The sequence below is a fragment of the Canis lupus genome, chromosome 2 (genome assembly GCF_011100685.1).
Source record: "Canis lupus familiaris isolate Mischka breed German Shepherd chromosome 2, alternate assembly UU_Cfam_GSD_1.0, whole genome shotgun sequence".
Classification (NCBI taxonomy): Eukaryota; Metazoa; Chordata; class Mammalia; order Carnivora; family Canidae; genus Canis; species Canis lupus.
The window spans coordinates 10004345-10025499 of record NC_049223.1 but is presented as its reverse complement, the minus strand read 5'-3'; the positions used below and the strand labels follow the sequence as shown (position 1 = coordinate 10025499).

The following is a 21155-nucleotide window of genomic DNA, read 5'->3' as shown; positions in this document are numbered from 1 at the left end:
TCCCTCTCCTTTTGCCCCCTACTTGTGCTCCCACGCTCTCTCTCTCGTGCGCTCTCTCTCGCTCTCTCTTTCTCTCATGCTCTATCAAATAAAATCTTTAACAAAAAAAAAAAAAAAGATCAATAAGCTCTGAAGATCTAACGTACAACATGGTGACAATGGTTGATAGCACTGTATTGCCTAGTTGAAATTTGCTAGTAGAGTAGAACTTTAATGTTCTCTCACATGCAAATAAAAGATAACCATGTGAGGTGATGGATGTGCTAATTAACTAGATGGGGGGAGTCCCTTCACAACTACCCCTATATCAGATCATCTCTACAAACACTTCAGATAGCTTACGTTTTTTTTTGTTTTTTTTTTTTTAGCTTACGTTTTTATATGTCAATTGTACCTCAGTAAAGCTGAAATGTAAAAGAATAAAAACAAAAACCTTTCTACGAAGCAAAGGCCAGCCTAAATGTATAATTTAAGATATACAGAATGTAACCTGATTTTAACCTCATAAGTGCTTCATTCAAACAAATGAAAAAAACAATCACACAAATGCGAGAGCTTTCGTGGTGTCATCTGGTCTTCAATCACTTTACTTTCTCCCCAGCCACCCCAACCCCACCCCCCTTGTTAGGTTGCTCAACAACAAAATTTCCTGCCTTAGGGATTTATTTCAGCAATATGACCTCTGTGGTTGAAAAGCAAATTCAGGACTCTATCAGTTCTTTGAGCTTCCGGCCCCTCACCCCACTGCCCATGGCACTAAAATGCAGCCGCATCGGTAGTCTTAAAATGTAATAACATCTTTAGCAGTAAGAGTCATTTAACATCCCAAACAATTTCAACTAGAAGGTGTAGACCTCATCCACCAGCGTAGATGCAGAAACAGAAGAAAGGATGACTACATAAAATATAGGGAAGATTATTAACAAGCAACAGTATTTTCCATATTTTTTAAAGTCTATATTATCAAGTATTACATCCAATTTCTTTTAGGCATATACCTTTCTGCAAAGGTATATCAATATTGAAATGCACACAAATTCAGAGCAACCCCTCTAATCCACTTAAATATAACTCTAAGATTGGTTTTCCTTAATGGAAATCAGACACAAACTCCACAGAACTCGAATGTCCACTCTGGCTGTGTCCATCACAAGCAACTGTGAAACACACTAACGTAGCTGAGATCCCAAGACCCTTTTGTCATTAAAGAGCCACTGGCGGTGAAAACAGTGAAATAAGACAGAAAAAACAAGCATGCAGGAATGCAAATTAGTAGTTTAAAAGAAAAGAACTCAACTTTCTAAACATAACTTAAAATTTCCAAATACACCCAGGTTATATGTTTGTGCAAAGGTGAAGAATGTTAGATGCACTTATGACACATTTACAAAAATGAATTATTGTTCTTGGAGACTGGTTAATGTTCACTACCTCCTTCATCCGACGGTCTGGTTACCTCACTGCAGCATGAAAAGCTAGGGTACATCTCAGATATTTCTGATTTGTCATCTCCCAGACCTGTACCAAAAGTACTGCTTGAGTGAGATCGAGAACGGTGTCTCCTATAGTGACTCGCCTTTTCTATATTGGAGGGAAAATATTCAGATTTGTGATTAAGTGACTTGAAGAACAAAAAAAAAAAAAAAAAAAGGAAGACAGAAAGAAAAATTGCTTAAAAGTTTAACAAGGAAGAAAAACAGTTTCTTACTAAATAAAAATCCCAAAGCTCAACTATTATAAGTTCTAGTCGCCTACTACCAAACTTCAGCATACATTGAATCAACTATATAAATGTTGAACGATCATTTATTCTCATTTCAAGTCTAGATTTTAAAGGAGAAATAGGGGATGGGAAATTGACAAGAACTAAGAAAACACCGGCAAACTAAAATATTTTTATTAAACATAACTTCTGGTTAGACATAATTGTTTTCCAGAATCCCCAAGCATACAGCCATTTGCCGCCTTTTCTTTGTCTTCAGAAAATTTAATGACAACTTGGCTGATTATGTGGATCAAACTGACTACAAAAGTATTACAGTCCCTACTTTGCCTTGGGCTTTCGATTTCATTAATGTCAGTAATTAAATGTAGAGTATAAATCAGGGGCTAGAGTCAGACCCAAAGGATATGATACATCTATTTATATTGTTTAAAATAATTGCATAACCGTCAAAGCTTCAGTTTGTTAAACACTATCTGAAAGTCTGAAATGTCAAACCATGCTATCACTGTACCCAAATACCCAAACCATTCAGGTTTTGCTTTTAATTAGAAACATGTGGTCTAAATTAAAAGTCAAATAACCTTGCTCTATACACTATAAATTTTGCATTATACAAACACTCAGAGATAAATTTTACGGGTGCCTAAAAGTCTATCTTAACAGGCTCATGATGCTATATAAAAAACCTCCCCACTGTTTTATATGTAATTCTTAACTTCTACCTTTAAAATGTTGGAACAGTGTTTTCCATGAAACAAATCTTAATGTCTCAGCATTTTAGTGCAGTCCAAATAACTGCATTTGAAAGCCCAGAAAACCTATAAAGTCACATTTATTAATGCAAAGCAGACATCAGAAAGCTCTGGACACCTTTCTAAGTGAATCTAGAACAAACAAATCTAGGATATATTAAAAAGCCCTTTTGCAAGGTTTGTTTTCATAAGCGATTAATAGTATTTTAAAGCTATGTTGCTTTAACATAGCCTTTTTTTGTTGTTATTGGGGTTTTTTTTGTTGTTGTTGTTGTTGTTGTTTTCAAATCTTCAACTTCAAAATTTACATTATACACTTGGTACCATGAGCCTCTACCGCTCAGACTAGCTTCACTTTCAGGACAAAACCATGTAAATGAAGAGTAACTCAAAATGTAAGCAGTACCAGAGAGCATATGGAGACTTCTAGACTGAATATTGTCTTCCAGGGGATCAAGGTCGAAGACAGAACCAGGGTCTGTACGCCAAACTTTGAGGTCTTTTACCAGAAGGAAGAAATCAACAAATCAAGAATGAATTTTAAAAAGTCAGCATCAAGGTCAAGTGCAAGTCTGGAAAAAGATGCATGTAATAAGCAAACACGTAATAAGTAAACCCATCCCACTGCAGACTTCAGAGGAGAACAAGGGACAGTCACATTCATGAGGATTTGGTAAGAAAACTTTGTGAGCAAACTTAAACTACCTGGTTTATTCTTCATTGACCTTGCATCTAGAGCCTGTGACTCATCACCCAACACACCAGGCAACTCCCTGCATCTCCAAAGCCCCAAAACATGTGCTCGCCACAGGCTGAAAGAGGTGACATGTTTGCTTTAAATTCCTGATCAAAGACACGTGAGTAAATCATAGGAAGTGACCTAGAGGGCTTCGCCTGAGGAAACAAAGAACAAAAACTTCTCTCCCCAAAACAAGTGTTTGAAATGTAGATAGGTGGCAAGCCTAACTTTCATTGGGAGCCCATGAGTGCAAGCTAACCTACACAACACAAGTTTACTGGAAAAGTGCAATAAAGCACGGCACTGAGCAAGAACGGTGAGGAATGGAAAGCCAAGCAAAGAGCAGTTTCCTGCACTCAAAAGGGACCAGAGAGGAGTTCACTAGGATACTTAGCGATCAGACCAAGCAAACAAATTCACATCCCTGCTTTAGTTGGAGGCAAAATCCAAGTATGAAAACTTGCAGGTTTACCCGTGTCTCCAGCTAACGGAGCTCAGGTCCTAAAAATGATTGGCATGGTGCTGTATTCACAAGAGGAGAATGAAAAGTCTAGCTATGGACAGAAATGGAGTTTGAGTAAAAACAATGAATTAATGAACTGGAAGTGGAGCTCTGGCATGTCTATAATTAGTAGATTAGTTGTATGCAGAGCTCACCGGGTGCCGGGCACTACTGTCCATCACAACATGAACTCACTTGTGCTTTGTGCCACTTTATAGTAGGTACTATTACTATCCTCGTTTCATAAGTGGAGAAACTAAGGCATAGAGAGACCAAGTTAGTCTGGCCAAGGTTACACAACTAGTAAATAGCATAGCCTCCAGTAAAAATAGAAGCAGCACAGATTGGCCTAGTCTCCATTACTCAAAAAATCTCCAACCCTGCATTTCCCTGCCTGGCTCAGAAGTTTGTTGAATGTACTTCATTTAAGAAGAGATAAACTGACTTCCAGATTACACAATAAGGGAATAATTCAGGAACATATATGTTGAGTTTTTTAAAAAAATAATAATTTCTATCCCAAAGGTAATGAGTACTGAATTCTGAGAGCTTCAAAGTCCAGCCAATCTCCCAGTTTCTGGCAAGAATTTTACCATCATTTCTGGCCCCTGATCTAGGGAGTAGGACCCTGATGTAAGCTGTGCAGACTGTCAGGATGTCCACCCATGAGGGATGAATCAGACCGTCTGCACTCACTATCCCTTGTGAGATGTTACTCCAAAGCAGTAAAACTAACTCTGTGTTACTCTCAGTGAAAATATCTCAACCCATCCATCCAACTGAATGTGATCCTTTTACACAATCACCTATGGAAGATGGACAGAGCTATCAATAGTGTATAATGTATGTGGAATCCCTCTGTGGCAAAGATTTTCAGATTCGCTTCATCATGATTCAAGTAACTTAGAGCCCTGACTTCATTACCGTTGTTTAACATGAAGACCCTGTCAGATACACACTTCCCTCATCCAGCTCACCTCTAAATAGCCTTTCGCTAGTCTCCCCCACAAAAAAATCAGCTCTTCCCTGTGAAGATGAAGCTAACCTAACACTGAGATTATCAATGAGTACATGGAATGATTCCCAAAAATATTATTTGGGCTTTAGAATCAGACTAGCTACAAAAATTTAAACAACAGACATTTGGAAGTATGGGTCATTGATATGTATTGAAAAGTCAGTAACTGTCTTTCTAGCCCTGCCATGGACTCTGGGGGGATCACTGCTATCTCAGCCACCATTCCACAAAAGTTTCCTTCCTTTCCGATGTATGGCACTTATAGACAGCTCCCAATCATCCCCATTTGGAGATAATATTCAAAAAAATATAAGATATTAATATTATGGAATGCCATCAGAATCTCTCTGGCACTTCTATTTGTGGTAAAAGGGCTGAAATGTGATTATTTCTATTATTGTCATCAGTGTCTCCAGTATGATGCATTGATCAAATCCATAAGCTAAAGGAAAACAACATAATCATTCAACTTTTGTTATCACTCATGTCTGATATTATGGCTGCTTCTCTGCTTAACAAATAAGAACATTCTCAAGACCAGAAAGTTATTATAGGCAGAGAAGGTCCAATAATAGAAAGGATTTGCAAGTGCCAGGAATCCCATTCAACATGGTGTAAACAGGAGCACTTAGCCTGTGGTTTGTTTTCAGTTGGGCACCACATCAAATAGTTGCAGAGTAGTCCAATGAACAAGGAGGCCAATTCTAAAGTGAGGCCAAGGACAATCTTTTGGACTGTGTGGACCTGCCGAGAAGGACCATCAGCTTACCCACAATGATTCCAGGTCTCCTGTCCATCTCCACGATGTGAGGATGGACACCTTTGTAGGCTGCATCGCTGACTACCTGGGTGTTCTTCCTCACTCGCTCTGTCACAGGGTCATCAACAACAGGAGTAAAGCCCCTTCCCTTTGTCTTTTCAAAATCTTCATGATATTTTACCTGAAAAGAAGAAAAACAACAGTAACTCAAACTGGAATTTCCTGGCTGTTACATAGTTCACAAACTTTTGATATGACGGCTGTTATAGAATCAATTTCATCTAGATTATTTTCCACATTTATGTATCTTTTTCAATTACTCTAGAAATAGTGTCTGAAATGTCAGCTTCCTAGATCAGAAACCAAGTGCTGATATTTTCATTGTGTTTTTCATCATTATGGTTATCAGCTCTTTTCCATTATAAATAAACCAGTATATCCGTGAGAAGGTTAGAGAGATGTATTTTTTCAATCTTGATAATTTCCTAAAATGTACTAACTTAGGTACAAATTAATTTTTTATCTTTGAACCTTTAATAGGTATTAGAACGATATGCTCTTTCCACACAATTATCCAAAAACATACACTTTTTTCATGTTCTGAAATTGGATTAGGGTGATACTCAACTCTATAAATTTTACTGCAAACCACTGAATTGTACACTTTAAATAAGTAAACCTTATGGCATAGAAATGATGGCTCGTGAAACTGCTTTAAAAGACATACTTTTTTTTTATATTCTCTGCAACATGTAAACACACCAAACTCGGTCTTAAAACGAACTGAAAAGAAGTCCAAGCAAACATTTTTTTGTAAAATGCATTTACAATAGTCATGTTAGAAATAAAAACACACTCAACATATCACTGAGAAAAATTACTTTATTAGACTATGCCCATTACATTTCAGTGTGATTAGAAAGTTCCCCTAAAAGGATGAGTCCATCCGCATTTTGCTTTGCATTTATGCTTTGTTAGTCATCTAGATTAATGGTGAACACGCCATCAGTACACTGGGTGGGTGGGTGCCATTCCTTAGTATGTTTTAGTCAGGAGAAGTTGCTGGTTGTGCCCTACCATTGAAATATGATTTTGTGCTTCTTTGACATATCTCAGACCAGGTGTATCTAAAATCAGACTTGGTCTACCTTTCATCTGTTTATGGTCCTGGGTATATTTTACCTGCAAAATGAATAGTAGAACATACTTAACAATAAGACAATGATAAAAAAAATTTCGTGTAACTTTTCAAACTTTCCAAATGAGTGAAACATACACAACATATCCAAAATTATTTCCCAGGGAAGTTGTTCAGTGAATTACTTGTCATTCTAGGGGAACAATCTAAAATTTTATTTTTAAAGTTCACTTTAAAAGCTAAAGCGAAAACAACCTAACTCTATCAACCAAGAACAGATGTGTGAATGACCAATATTCACTAACAACATAGTCAGGAAAAATGGTTATCATACTTAACTTAAGCAGGAAAAATCCAAACCAAATGAAACTTAAGTGTTTTTTCCCCCATTTTTACCATAACACTGTTGAAGAATGTACACCAAGCCCAAGCATCCCTCTATTTCCTTTTATTTTTCCCCACTGTAGAGGATAAGAAATAAGGAGTATTAAATCTAATTTTCTTCTAAGCAGCCACAGCTTAAAGGTAATTTATGTCAAATACAGTCAGCATCTGTGGACAGAAATGCCACTGGAGAGCTGTACACTCTAAGACCTAAATGCTGATTCCCAGGCACAGAAAAGCTCTTCTTGACAGCTGCCCAGCAGAACACTGCTGTTTGTGAAGCTGGCTATGCATGACATTAGGATAGCAATTATTGAGGACCTGAGGACATATGTGCGATTCAGAACTGAAGCCCCGATATTTACTATGAACAATCGTACCATCCAAACAAGACAATGAGGTGCACAAGGGACTTTATTGAGTAACTAAATTCTATATTCAATGCATTGATAGATTTTTTTTTTCCCTCTAAGTCCTTACTCTGCAGTAATGAGTCATTTTTTATTTTGTTTTGCTGAGAGCCTTTAGCTATCCACATTCGGTGGAATACATCTGCAAAATGACACTTTGCTTATGCATCAAAGACTTTACCACTTTCAAAGACACTGGCTAAAATAACATGAATCATTGTTTAAATGAGCATGATATAGTTTAAAACTAAGCTTTGAATGTAACCATTGGTCACATCTGGAAATAGCAATGAAGGGTTGCAGGAGAATGTAAAGTTTTGTAATGGCAGCTTTTGGAAGTCATCTGAAATAACACATGCACTTACTGCATGTACCACAAATGTTGCTTGAAAATATATTTTATTCTCACAAGAAAGAAAAAAAAAACAGGACTGCAAGTAAATAATAACGGACGTATCCTTTGTAACAGACCAAAATGAATAAAACGACTTGCCGAACTAATATTTTCTTGATTCTTCTTCACTCTTTCCATTTCAGGAGTTACACTTAAAGCTGTACCTCTTCCCAGTTGACCTTTATAATAAACCTATTATTTCAGAGAATAAAAAATAAGAGTACTGTGAATCAATTCACCTAAATAAGAGTCTCACAGTAGCTATTTTAAAGAGCAAACCAAGAAAGGGAACTATGAAAAAAGAAAATGCTATCATCAGAGGGCTAGCCATATTTAAAATGCTTGCAACTTAAATCAATCTATTTTCACTCATCCCATAGCCTGAATTGCTGGGAATGAAGTCACTGTGAATGTACTCAAATATACGGGCACACCATCAGTAAAGCTGTCAGGAGCAATGTATCACAAAGGAATATGAGAAGAAACGTCTTCATAGATACTACTTAAAGGTACTCCTACCCATATACTGTTATGGTTTGTCAGTAATTAACTGCAGCAGAACTTTTTAAAAGATGCCTAAGATGGTGACCAATGTCATCCATAAGCAAATCGGCATGCTTTCCACTATCTCTTCCTTCTCGATAACCACGTTCCTTTCTGAGAGCAATGGAGTTACGTCAACTGTGATTCTAAATATATTGGGAAAAGATGAGCATCTACTTCAAAATACAGTTGGGAGGAAAAGTGCCAAACAATGGCCTGCCTTTGTTTTATAATCTGCTCAGAAGACTTTAAAGGTTGGAAGAATAAAAGATTTCTTTGAACCTAACAGATTTCCAGATTTCCTCTTCCAGAGAAGCCAATCTATATGTTAATGACTTCAGAAAATGATTCTCTGGGAACTAGACCCATGGATTACATAAACAGAAGGAGGGTAAGAACAGGCCAAGAGTTGGGGCCTGAGTAAAAACTGTCAGCCCCTTAACAGGTGCCCCAAAAATGGGCCCATCCCATGTGACCTATTCAGGCATGCACACTTTGCAATTTTCCCCAAGCCTTCATTCAAAAACAAAGCAACAGTAGCTGGAAGTGGATAATGGGATTGGACAGGCTAATGAACGAGAACACATACTAGTGGGAAAGGCAGCAGGAAAGCTTATCTGAAGGGCCAAGATGCTAGAAGCCACCTCTGCATCCCTTTGGGGAATGACTACAAGTATAATAAGCATGCAGACAAGATAAGAGGGACACACAATAATCAATAGACAAAAATGGTACTGGAGGTTACTGGGAACTCTGGAGCACAGAGTGCCTGGCTGTACCTACAACACCTAAGACCTTGCAACCTTTCAAGTAGACTGGCAGTCAACTGAGAGCAGAACTGTCAACTCAAGGTTATGAAAATTTTATAAATACAATCCCTTCATTGACACATTGATAATACATTTGCTATCATAAGAAAAAAAGCTATAAGGTCCCACATCACTGATGTTCTTCTGGTTTTCTTTAGCTCTCTTCAGCTCCGGTGGATCAGAAATTGCAGTTGCCTGCTTAATTTCTCCTTTGTATTTTACCTGCAGAGGATAAATGAGAATTTTAATAGATAGCAGAATGGTCTCCCCACACACACTACCGAGGATGAACCTCAAAATTAACCCTATCTTTTCACACATTTTCCCCCATAGGAGATGTGCATCCACCTTTCGATTCGTATCTACACCTGGATCCCGATTCTTCTGACGTGGCAAGCACAAAATGCCAGTTGTGCTTCTTTAAAACAATTTTTCAATATATACTTTGCTGTTCATTGCCAAAGTTAACTGCAAATTCCATGACCAAAAGCAGTGGAAATATAAGGGAGAAACAAGGGAATGAAGGCATTGCAGGACAAGCATTGTGAAGTTGCCCAGCAGCCAAGGGAAGGCCATTTACACCCTCATTCTAACCTGAGGCTTCCGCTGTCAAAAGAAGCTAAAGATCCCTTGTGCACCCCAATGTTTCTAGCAGCAATGTCCACAATAGCCAAACTGTGGAAGGAGCCTCGGTGTCCACCGAAAGATGAATGGATAAAGAAGATGTGGTTTATGTATACAATGGAATATTACTCAGCCATTAGAAACGACAAATACCCACCATTTGCTTCGATGTGGATGGAACTGGAGGGTATTATGCTGAGTGAAGTAAGTCAATCGGAGAAGGACAAACATTATGTGGTCTCATTCATTTGGGGAATATAAAAAATAGTGAAAGGGAATAAAGGGGAAAGGAGAGAAAATGAGTGGGAAATATCAGAAAGGGAGACAGAACAGGAGAGACTCCTAACTCTGGGAAACGAACTCTGGGTGGTGGAAGGGGAGGTGGGCAGGGGGTGGGGGTGACTGGGTGATGGGCACTGAGGGGGACACTTGATGGGATGAGCACTGGGTGTTATTCTATATGTTGGAAAATTGAACACCAATAAAAAATAAATTTATATATAAAAAAAAAAGATCCCTTGTGTCTACCACATTCCAGGGGCATTATAAGAAGAAAGCACTGTTCAGCCAGACTTTCTCCCCCACCTGGAAGAACCCACACTTGAATTTTAAAGTCTTTCAGAATTACCTGTTGGGGAAGAAGACTATGGTTTATTTTGGTACAAGTGCCATAAAAGAGTCAAAAATTTTTTAAAAAGGAGGAAAAATCACTAGTAGGGGGCACCACTGAAAGGGATTTCTGAATTGAGGAAGGCCCAGGTTCTAACCCCAGCTCTGCTCTTCAAACTATGGGTCCCTGGCATGTCCTCTGACCTCCCCAAGACTCAGTTTTCCACACCTACAAATCAGAGAAATAAATTCAGCCGACCTCATGGGATTCACACACAGCATTTGGCACAGGGGCCACATTACAGGTACCTCCTGGTCATTAACGCTTGTTCCTTTATTAGCAATAGATCACCGATGATTGACTAATATTTTCCATTTTATTTATAGGTTTCCTGCCCTGACATTATATCTTAGAACCCCAATCAAGCCAGGTCCTCTTTGGCTCTATTCTAACAGATAAATTTTCCCCCTCAGATTGACAACAGACCCACTTTTTTCTGTGTCCCTCCCCGAATGTAGAGATTTACCTACTAAACTATGAGATCCTTGAGGATAGGAACAGTCTCTCACCCACCTTTGTGTACCAATATAATGCCTGGTGCATTGCGGTGATTAATGAAGATTTCTTCAATAAACAAATATCGCTAAATTATAGCATGACAGTCCCCAATTTCCTGGATCACATGAGAGAGCCAAAACCAAAGTTCATGCCCTTGAGCATGCGACCGTGAAAAGAAGCATCCAACACGTGGAGGGCTCAAGCTTTTCAGAGAGCTCCGTGAAGAATAAAAACGTGTAACGTTTGACAATACAGGAGAACACAGGGCCACTTGCCATACTCAGTTGCTCCTGGTTTCTCCTCACCCTCTCCATCTCTGGCGTGACGCTCACTGGCGTGGCTCTGTGGCACTGCTCCTTGTACTGGAGCTGCGAGACAAGGTACAAGACAGTGTGGAGTTAAGCAAAGGAAACATGCACCCATCCTCTGGAACAGCTTAAAAGGAACGTCACATGGCTACAGAGCATTCATTGGTTAAAATTTGCATTAGAGGACACTTGGGTGGTCAGTGGGATGAGCGTCTGGTCATGATCCCAGGGTCCTGGGATCAGGTCGTGCATCGGGCTCCCTGTTCAGCAAGGAGTCTGTTTCTTCCTCAACCTCTACCTCGCCACCCTGCTCATGCTCGCTTGCTCTCTCTCCCAAATACATAAAATCTTTAAAAAAATAAAATACAATCCTCATTAGGATTTCAAAGTGAAACAAGTATTGCTAATAGACTTCTCCATCAAAATCATCCCAGACTCCAAGCTCTTTCTTGTGCACGTGTTCTGAATTCCACCTTTGGCGGTGCTTCTTCAAATTGTATTATTCATCCGTGGTCTGAGTTTGGTTGTTATCAGTAAAAATAAATCACCCCTTCTGTGAATTCATTTCTTCCTAGCACTAAAGCAACACTATCAAATTACCACTTTAGATTTAAAAATAAAAATTCTCCATTCTTCTCGTTAGCAAAGAAGTTTGCACCAACCTCATGCTTGACCTTAGTGACAGACTGGCAGTGCAGACACACCCTCCACCTCCAAGTTTCCTTTCCCTGCAAAGTTCCCACATGGGAAGGCCTGTGCTCTGACTAGCATTATGGAAATGTGTCTGATCTATTGCCTATGAGGTGCTCTTCCTTAGCTGGCAGGATCAGACCCCAACATTTGTGGTCAGTTTTCCAGCAATTCTCCAACACCCTGGGAAATAAATGAGCATCCAGCACAAAGAAACAGAACGGCATGTCCATCAAATGAATTTCTGACAGGCGAAAGTAAAATGAGAGCTTAAAATCCTATTATAAGGAACTCCACAGGGACTGTCTTAATGATTTTCTGGAGTTTAAATTTAGTGTAAGGGAATTTTTTTTTTTTTTTTTTGGTGAGACATCACAAGACCTACAGGGCCTGCAGATAAAATGGGTTTGAGCCGCACACACTCAGCAGCAAATATGACAGAGAAGAGAAGCCTGATCAGCCGGGAAATAAATGACAAAGGGTCAGGCTCCTTCCATGTGACTGCTTTCCTCAGTGGGTGGCTTTCTTTGTGTTGTGATACGTAGTTGAGAATTTAGGCAGATTCTGTGTCTGAGAGAATGGTCTCAGTTAAAGTGAGGAAAGGTCTAGTGTAATCTCTGCCAATGGCAGGATACAAGGGAAGATTACTCTGGGTAGAGCTCAGAGGGGAATAAATCTGCAAAACGGCATGACTGATGTGGAGAATGGTGCAGCCAATTTCCAGGGGATGTAAGTTTGGCAACATAAAGCCGATAATGGCAACTCTTCATGTCTTGTTTTCATCCATTCGCAAACACACTAAGGGTTCTCCAGGCAAGATCTCACTTCATACCTTGGTCCCTGTTTCATAGATGAGGAAGTTGAGGCTGGGAGAGGTTGGTGGTTTGTAAAGGCTATACAGCAAAGTAGGGCTGGAACTGGGAACCAGCCAGCCAACCAGGATCTACATTCTTCACACAACTCCAGCACGCGCACACCGCTTGGCATGTGGCGGGCCAGCTATTAACTGAGCTGTGATTTAGTCTTTCATTAAATTAACTCACTATTATTTTCAAATAAAGTTATTTTAAGGGAGTGTTACATTTCTCTGACACATTGAAAACTACTAACATTTCTTTTAGAAAAAGGGACACATTAAAACAATTTAATCCCTTAACCAAGGCCAGCTCGTGGGCGGAGCACCTATCACTTACCTATGAACCACACTTCGGGCAACACTGAGACTCCAGACCTACCTCCTCAGGGCCCTAATTAAAAGTTGTCTCTGTACCATCAGGTCCTTGCCACCCTTTACCCCACACACTCACCATATTAAACCTTCCTCTCTTTGACCAGGACTTGGACCATGAGCTGATTCAGTTTGCTCTGCCAAAAGGTGCTTTCTCATGGATGGATTTCTCAAATCCACCCCAATTTTTTTTTTTAGATTATTTATTTATTTATTTATTTATTTATTTATTTATTTATTTATGATAGAGAGAGAAAGAGAGAGAGGTAGAGACACAGGCAGAGGGAGAAGCAAGCTCCATGCCAGGAGCCCGACACGGGACTCGATCCCCGGACTCCAGGATCACACCCTGGGCCAAATGCAGGCGCCAAACTGCTGAGCCACCCAGGGATACCCTCCACCCCAACTTTTATTAATTCTTCAAGATCTAACTCTTCCTCCAAGGGACTTCCTCTCTCTCTTTCGCTTCCTTTCTCTCTCTCAGACATTGCCTTCCTTCTCTGCATTTCCACAGCACTTTGCAAAAGGAATAATTATTTATCATTAAGTGAGACACTGAATGTAATGTACTCCAAAAGTGTAATGAACAGTCAATATTAATTATTGTGAATGCACTTCATGTATAATGGGTATTTATTCCCATGTCTGTTTCTCCCAGAGACCTTGAGAAATCTCACTCATCTCTGAATTCCCCCCAGAGCAAGAACAGAGCAGGCATTCAGTAACATGTCCTTTGGTCAGTAAATGCACAAACAAGGTGTCATGTTAGCCCAACATAAAGATGGGCAAAATCTTATCTCCAGGTTTCAGGAACTGGCCCTCCTGCAACAGCGTGTGCAGCCCTGGGATTCACCTATACAAGTGCTGTGCCCTCATTGTCTCCTGCCCCCAATAAAATAGAAAACAGTATGCAAAGAAATATGATCACACATTGCTGATGTTCTTCTGGTTTTCTTTAGCTCTCTTCAGCTCTGGAGGATCGGAAATGGCCGTTGCCTGTTTCATCTCTTCTTTGTATTTTACCTGTGTTATGTATTTAAAAAATAATGTGGTAAAAACAAACAAACAAACAAACAAACAGTGTGGTAAATTATTTAAAACAAAACAAAAATGTGGGTCTTGTTCAACACATGGCTTAAAAGATAGGTAAGAATCCTGCTTTTTAAACTCTTACACAGTTGAATTGTTTAAACTTCAACACTAACTTTCCTTCAGTGGGAACACAAACTTGTATTTTATGTGATAGTGTTCTCAGGATTCCTTTAACCCAAAGTGCAAATAAACTCATATCTGTTCACCCAGCCATCACTATAGTAGTTATTTAATTAAAATAAGCAAATGTTGCTTATGAAAACAGATTTTATCATTAAGCAGATACACAACCTTGGAAATTATCGTAATATAATAACTGATAAGTTTCTATCCAAAAAGCAGTTTCTACTCATTAGTGTGTGAATTTAAATGTAACATGTATTTAAAGGCAAAAGCTCAACTGGGCTAGCTCCAGAGTCTGGAAGACTGCTTATCTAAGTGGCAGTACATATATCATCCAGAATAAGGAAAAAAATAAAGTGGCCACAATAAAAGAAGGCAAAGAGTAACGTGGAGGGAAGTATACAGAAAGCAGAGGCAATGGCCCCTGATCACTATCAAAGGGCCAATGGCATAAAATCAGGATGTGTCTTCTACCCACATAATCATGTTATACAAAACCAGCCTATATCGTGGCCCCTCACTTTATTCAAAAGCTCTCCCTTCAAATCTATTTAGAGGTGGCTCAGTCAGTTAAGTGTCTGCCTTTGGCTCAGGTCATGATCTCGGGGGTCCTAGGATCGAGTCCCACACTAAGCCCTAAATCAGGCTCCCTGCTCAGGGGTTGAGCCTGCTTCTCCCTATCCCTCCGTTCCTCCCTCCTGCTCATGCATGCTCTCTCCCTCTGTCTCTCTCTCTCAAATAAATAAATAATCTTTTAAAATCTATTTAGAGGAAGATCAACCAGACAAAAATGATAATGGCAGCACACGGTTATGCATGAGACAAAAAACAGCTCTTTAAACTTATGAAATGATTACTAATGCCATCATATCAGGTGGTATTTTAATACGTCTAAAATTCACAGAAATTAGATTCAAGAAAAAGGACATACATAAATATTTATATGTAGCAAAGGCAGGCGAGACTTAAGAGGCACATGTTGAAATTTAGCAAAGACTTAAATTTATACAAATCCGGTTTTAGAAATCACTTGGTAGTGTTTCAATGATGAAAGCTGAAATTCACACTGATAGTCACAAAGAAATGGTAACCTACGTATATTAGACATTATCTACGTCCTAGTAGCCATAGATTTAATATGAGTAACACCAGTAACACGAGTCCAGATTTGAAACAGTTAAATTGAGAATACACTGAGAAAGACCACCTCTAAATAAGATTCAAAAACAGCTCTTAACAGGGAAAGCTAATAGCTAAAAGGCTTGTACGGTGGAGGCGGAAATGTCGAGATCTTTAAATGTTAGAGAATCATATCTTGGTTTGACAGATCTGGCTAATCTTGAAAGGGCAACTTTCCATTTGAATACTAAGCAGGAGTTTATGGCCCAACCTTAGAAAGATACAAAACGACGCATTTATTGTTTGCTAGAAGAGGCAGTGGAACGCTGGGAAGAGAAATGATATACCGCACTACTTTGCGTGATTTTCCTCGGGTGAGAAGCTAAACGTGATTAAAGATGAACATTTTTGTTTTTCATACGACTCTAAACTAATCAAAATGGCACAGTCATTTTACTGTAGGCAATAGAACTGCATCCTACAGAACATTTATAACATTGTATTTCAGTACACTGATGGGTACATTTCAAATATTATCATTTGGAAGTGAAAGAAACAAACATTTTCTCCTTCTCTGCCAAACTAACTTCTCTACCAGACCCCAGCACTGCCTGACACAGGCTCTCACCATGGCGAATAAGAACACGTTTGTACACCCTCACCATTAGGTCCTTCTATGCTTTCTGCAGGACATAGCTTCATTCATGTCACAGAAATTTTATTGCCCTAGTATACTGCAGATTTTTTGATGTTCTCCTATAGCATTACCTTGCCTTTCCTACTCTTTTCTCCACAAAAGCCAGTGCACACTCATATTCTGGAATGCCATGCAACTATCCTGACAAGTAAGTCTAACCAGAGCTGTTCTGCTTGAATTACTTAAAGGCTCTGCCTCCAAGAGTGAAGGTGAGGAAAAAGGTCAAGGAGACGGATTTCAGGAAAGAACCTCTGTGACTTCCTCAATAAGAAACTAAATATATGAGATATCCATGGAATAATGCCTGTAGGTAAGGACAGCAATTCTCCATAGAAAATGTCAAACACAGAATGGAAAAGTTTTTACCCCTAACAGTAAGCGCCTCCTCTACCCTTCCTCACTAACCTCAAAGGGAACTGGAGGGTAAGTTATTTTACAAATCATAGTGAAGATGCATGTTTTTGCTTTGCTGGCAGCTGGAAGAAGTAGAAGGCAAATGGGGCCTTTGAAGCCTTCTCTTAAGCCACCAAATAAACATACTAAGGGCCTTTAATCATTCTACAGAGTAAAATTTCTTTCCTCCAAGTTGTAGAGAGGTACTGAAATTTATCTTTTCCCCGAAACATTTAATACAGTTAAAATTCTGTTCAAAAGATGAAATCTAATCCTAGATTTCATTACCAGACTATTAAAGTGATCTATCTCTTGTGTGCTATGATATATCAAGATGAAACACTGCTTTAGGTTCAAGGGGAACAAGGCTACAGTTTTCCTTCTCAAAGTGAGACCTTTGATATTTGATGAAATAGGATTTTAACAAAGTGAAGAATAAAAGAAAAGGCAGCCAGTTTAACAACTAAAAAACATTTATCTAGCTTGTGTTTGCTTTTGGAAGGATAATTAATGCTATACAGAACTTACTGAACTAATATTCTGCTGATTTTTCTTCACTCGTTCAGTCTCCGGAGTATCTTTTACTGCTGTGCCAGCTCCTACTTCTTTCTTATAAAATACCTTTATTATAAGAGAACAAAAGAATAACTATAAGCTTATTAAAATTCAGGTCCTAGAACAGATTCTCATAAAAGAAAGATAATTTCTCAAATTCTCAAGTAATGTGAATACAGCTTCTATTTATGAGTACCCAAGTTATATCCATCAATCACGTAATCCACTAGGAGAAAAATACCCAATTTAGTTTTCACATTCCATAGCATCCCACACCCCTGATACCTGTTCTAGAGCATGCCTGGTACCAAAGCAGCTGCGGATTATTTGGTCTAAGAATATAGGTTGGCAAACTTGAGTTTCCTTCTTCAAATATAAACACATATCACATGTGTTTGAGAAAAATCAAAGCACGTATTATAAAAGCTTATTAAGAGTGCTGTTCAAAAATGCCATGAAATTTTAAGCAAGTGCTGTTCTCCAAACACAAAGATGCCCCCATTCTCTTCAAAGATAATACTGGCTCTATCGTCAACATCAAAACTTTATTTAGTCTATTTCCTTTCTCTTCTATTCATTTGTTAACCTTCCCATACATCTCTCAACTCCTACTAACAACCCAGCCTTTTCAAAGGCAAAGCAAAACAAAGAAACAAAATGTTCTACAGAAAAATAGAATAATTATAAGAAAGGCATATGAGGACAGAACTATTCCCTCTATTAAGATCTGGTCATTCAGTGGGCCCAAGTAGGGTTTGGGAGAGTGTGGCCTCAGAGATGTTTTCCTCTACACAATAAAAATCTAGAACACCATAAAATCACAGAAGATAAGAGTGGAAACCACTTTTTTCCCCCTCACTTTCCCTTCCAGCCAGACCTCTTCCATTTCTTAGCACACCTATTTTGAAGGCCCCAGAGGTATCTGTTTAGTTTGCCAATTTATTATAAAGTAGAAAATATTCCAAAAGTCCTCAGACTTAATACAATGAATATTTTGATGAGACATTTACTTAACGACCAAGTGACTAATGAGCTAGTTCTACCTAAAAATATTGGCTGTATGGTCAGTTTTTATGATTTTAGAATTCAAGCTTATAAATACATTAAAAATAGGCCCACCCCTTAATTAATGGTTGCTAATACGATTTCTATTCCTCAAAATGAAATATAAAAATCTAGGAATTGGTTACAAACTAGTATATCCCTAAGTACATTATCACTGCAAATCAGTGTCCTTTCTTGGTACACTGAGAATAATCTAGGATTATTCCCATCTCTCACAAAATCTGTGTGGAAGATTAAGATCTCTTTCCTAAGTAAAATTTTAATTTTTAGCTAAAAGAAATCTCTTGCTAGTACCATAGAAGAAAATTTGAATTTGTAATTTCAAAACAATCATGATAAATTACATGTTGTAAGAACATTTGGTACTATTAAAGAGAAACAACAGGCCCAAAATGGAGTCACTTATGTTAAGCCCCATCAAGACTTAATACCTAACCTAATTGCAGTTTCAGCCTCTCCCAAGAGTGGAATTTTAAACCAATCAGTCTGGAATTTCCTGATCAGCACTAGAGAAGTAATCTGCATGATAGACCCCCACCTTTTTCCCTAAGGGAAGGTGACCTTGTCTGAAGCAATCTTGTCTTTTCTCTCGCTAATAACTTCCTTGTCCTGCCTCTCTCTGCCTATAAAAGCCTTACGTTTTGTACGTCTCTACTGATCATTCTTTATTTGTTGGAGGGGATACTGCCTGACTCATGAATTATTGAATAAAGCCAATTAGATCTTTAAATTGACTTGATAGAATTTGGGTTCTTTAACAGTACTCTTATTACTTTAAAGAAGTAAAGATAATACATTTGACAGAAAACTCAAACAATGCAACAAACATTCAGACAATGAGGAAAAAGGCCCTCCTTACAGAAACAAAATTTCAAGGTGACAACTGAAAAGCTACTCACTGCGCTAATGTTTTGTTGAGTTGTCTTGATTCTCTGAATTTCAGGAGTATCTGCCACAGAACTATAGTTAGAAAGCATCTTCTCTGCTTCGTCTTTATACTTTTTCTAAAAATAAAAATAGTTAATAAGAATCTGAAACTGTGAATGTGTGTGTGTATATGTATGAGAGAGATGGAAAATGATGCTTCTTCCAATTCTACTGTTCCACGTGGCTCATATCATCATACACTATATCTTATGATTCAAAGCAGTTGTTGATGTGACAGCAAAAATAAAGGGAGTGAGCAAACAGTCCAGAGATGCAGGCTTGCCCCTTCTGGGGCAAAGGTTCCCCTCCTAGTCCATTCGAAGGCCTCTGGAGGGCTTGGCCTGTGTGCCACTCCTAAATTGAGAAACTTGTGATATTGTGATTTATGATAAGAAATATACATATCCAGTCTTTGTCCCTATTTCTGCCACAGAGCTCCTAAAACCCTCGGAATGTCCTGTGATGAGGGTGATAAAAAATATCTTTTGTTATGTTAATGAAGTGTTTTGGGGACCACACTTAAGGATGGGACTGGTTGCCAAGGAAACCAAACATGTGATTAGAGGGTTGGCACTTTCATTCCAAACCCCCAACCTCTGGGGAGGGGAGAGGAGCTGGAGGCTGAATCAATCGCCAGTAGCCAATGAGCTGATCAATCACGCCTATGTAACAAAGCCTCCATAAAAACCCCAAAGGTGAGGGTTCAGAGAACTTCCCAGTTAGTGAACATAGGGAGATTTGGGGGAAATGGTGGATGCACCTGGAGAGGGGTTGAAAGTTCCGTGCCCTCCCCTAAGACCTTGCCCTCTGCATTTCTTCCAATTGGCTGTTCCTGAGTTACAGCCTTTGATAATAAACTGCTGATCTAGTAAGTAAAATATTTCTGAGTTCTGTGAGCAACTCCAGCAAATGAATCAGACCAAGGAGGGGATCCTAGGAACCTCTGATCTATAGCATGTTAGCCAAAAGCACAGTGACAAACTGAGCTTGCAACTGACATCTTAAGAGGGGAGGGGGATCATCCCATAGAACCAAACCCTTAACCTGTAGCACCTGGTGCCATCTCCCGACAGACAGTGCCAGAATTGACTTGAATTCTGATTCCCTGCAGGTGGCCGAGAATTGCCTGTTGGTGTGGGGAAGCCTCCCCATGCACACGTTAGAACTGTGACCAGAACCCAGAAGAAACCTACTCTCTCATGAGCTGCCCCAGTCCCTAGTCAAAGTAGTCCTACAGCTCCTACAAGTCACCTGGCTCTCTACACCCACAATTGTTAACGCTTCTGGATTTATGCTTTGTTTCCTACTGCAGAGAAAGGTACAGGGGCACCTGGGTAGCTCAGCAGCTGAACATCTGCCTTTGGCTCAGGTCATGACCCTGGGGTCCTGGGATCGAGTCTTGCATCAGGCTCCCATGGGGAGCTGACTTCTCCTGCTGCCTATGTGTCTGCCTCTCATGAATAAATAAATAAAGTCTTAAAGAAAAGGAAAAGGTACATTTGTATAATGGAAAGGTACTGACATTTCTGTAGGTGACATTAAAATCTATTATAATCTATACTAGGGACACCAGGGTGGCTCAGCAGTTGAGTGTCTGCCTTTGGCCCAGGGTGTGATCCTGGTCTCGGGATCGAGTACCACATCAGGCTCCCTGTGAGGAGCCTGCTTCTTCCTCTGCATGTGTCACGGTCTCTCTCTCTCTCTGTGTCTCTCATGAATAAATAAATAAATAAATAAATAAATAAATAAATAAATAAATAAATAAAATCTTTTAAAAATATATCTATACTAAATGTATTACTAGGAGTTCCAATACAATCTGGGCAATACCTTCTACTAGTACCTCTATTTCCATAGTAGTAGAAGATTCGAAATACACGTTAACTCATTGAATCAACACCAAAGGCAAATAGTGTTACTGTCCACTCTTACAGATGGGGAAACTGAGACAATAGCTAAGCAGTGTCAGAACTAGAATGTAACTAAGGCAC

The 21155-nt window shown here is 39.1% G+C and overlaps 1 protein-coding gene across 11 annotated transcripts in view; it reads right to left on the bottom strand.

The window, feature by feature from the left end:
- The window catches only part of NEBL (nebulette), a 342069-nt gene that overhangs the window by 26568 nt on the left and 294346 nt on the right, over positions 1-21155 (bottom strand). For 6 of the 11 annotated variants that reach the window (XM_038529856.1, XM_038529857.1, XM_038529858.1 and 3 more), the window contains 10 exons: positions 19137-19241; positions 17146-17238; positions 14124-14216; positions 11243-11335; positions 9305-9397; positions 7923-8015; positions 6575-6679; positions 5507-5678; positions 2885-2977; positions 1432-1581 (listed from right to left, as the gene is read on the bottom strand). In XM_038529856.1, the coding sequence (XP_038385784.1) occupies positions 1432-1581; positions 2885-2977; positions 5507-5678; positions 6575-6679; positions 7923-8015; positions 9305-9397; positions 11243-11335; positions 14124-14216; positions 17146-17238; positions 19137-19241 (1090 nt within the window). Of the gene's footprint in view, positions 1-1431; positions 1582-2884; positions 3051-5506; positions 5679-6574; positions 6680-7922; positions 8016-9304; positions 9398-11242; positions 11336-14123; positions 14217-17145; positions 17239-19136; positions 19242-21155 lie in introns of those variants that run through there. The other 5 variants (XM_038529854.1, XM_038529860.1, XM_038529859.1 and 2 more) reach the window with 5 other exon arrangements.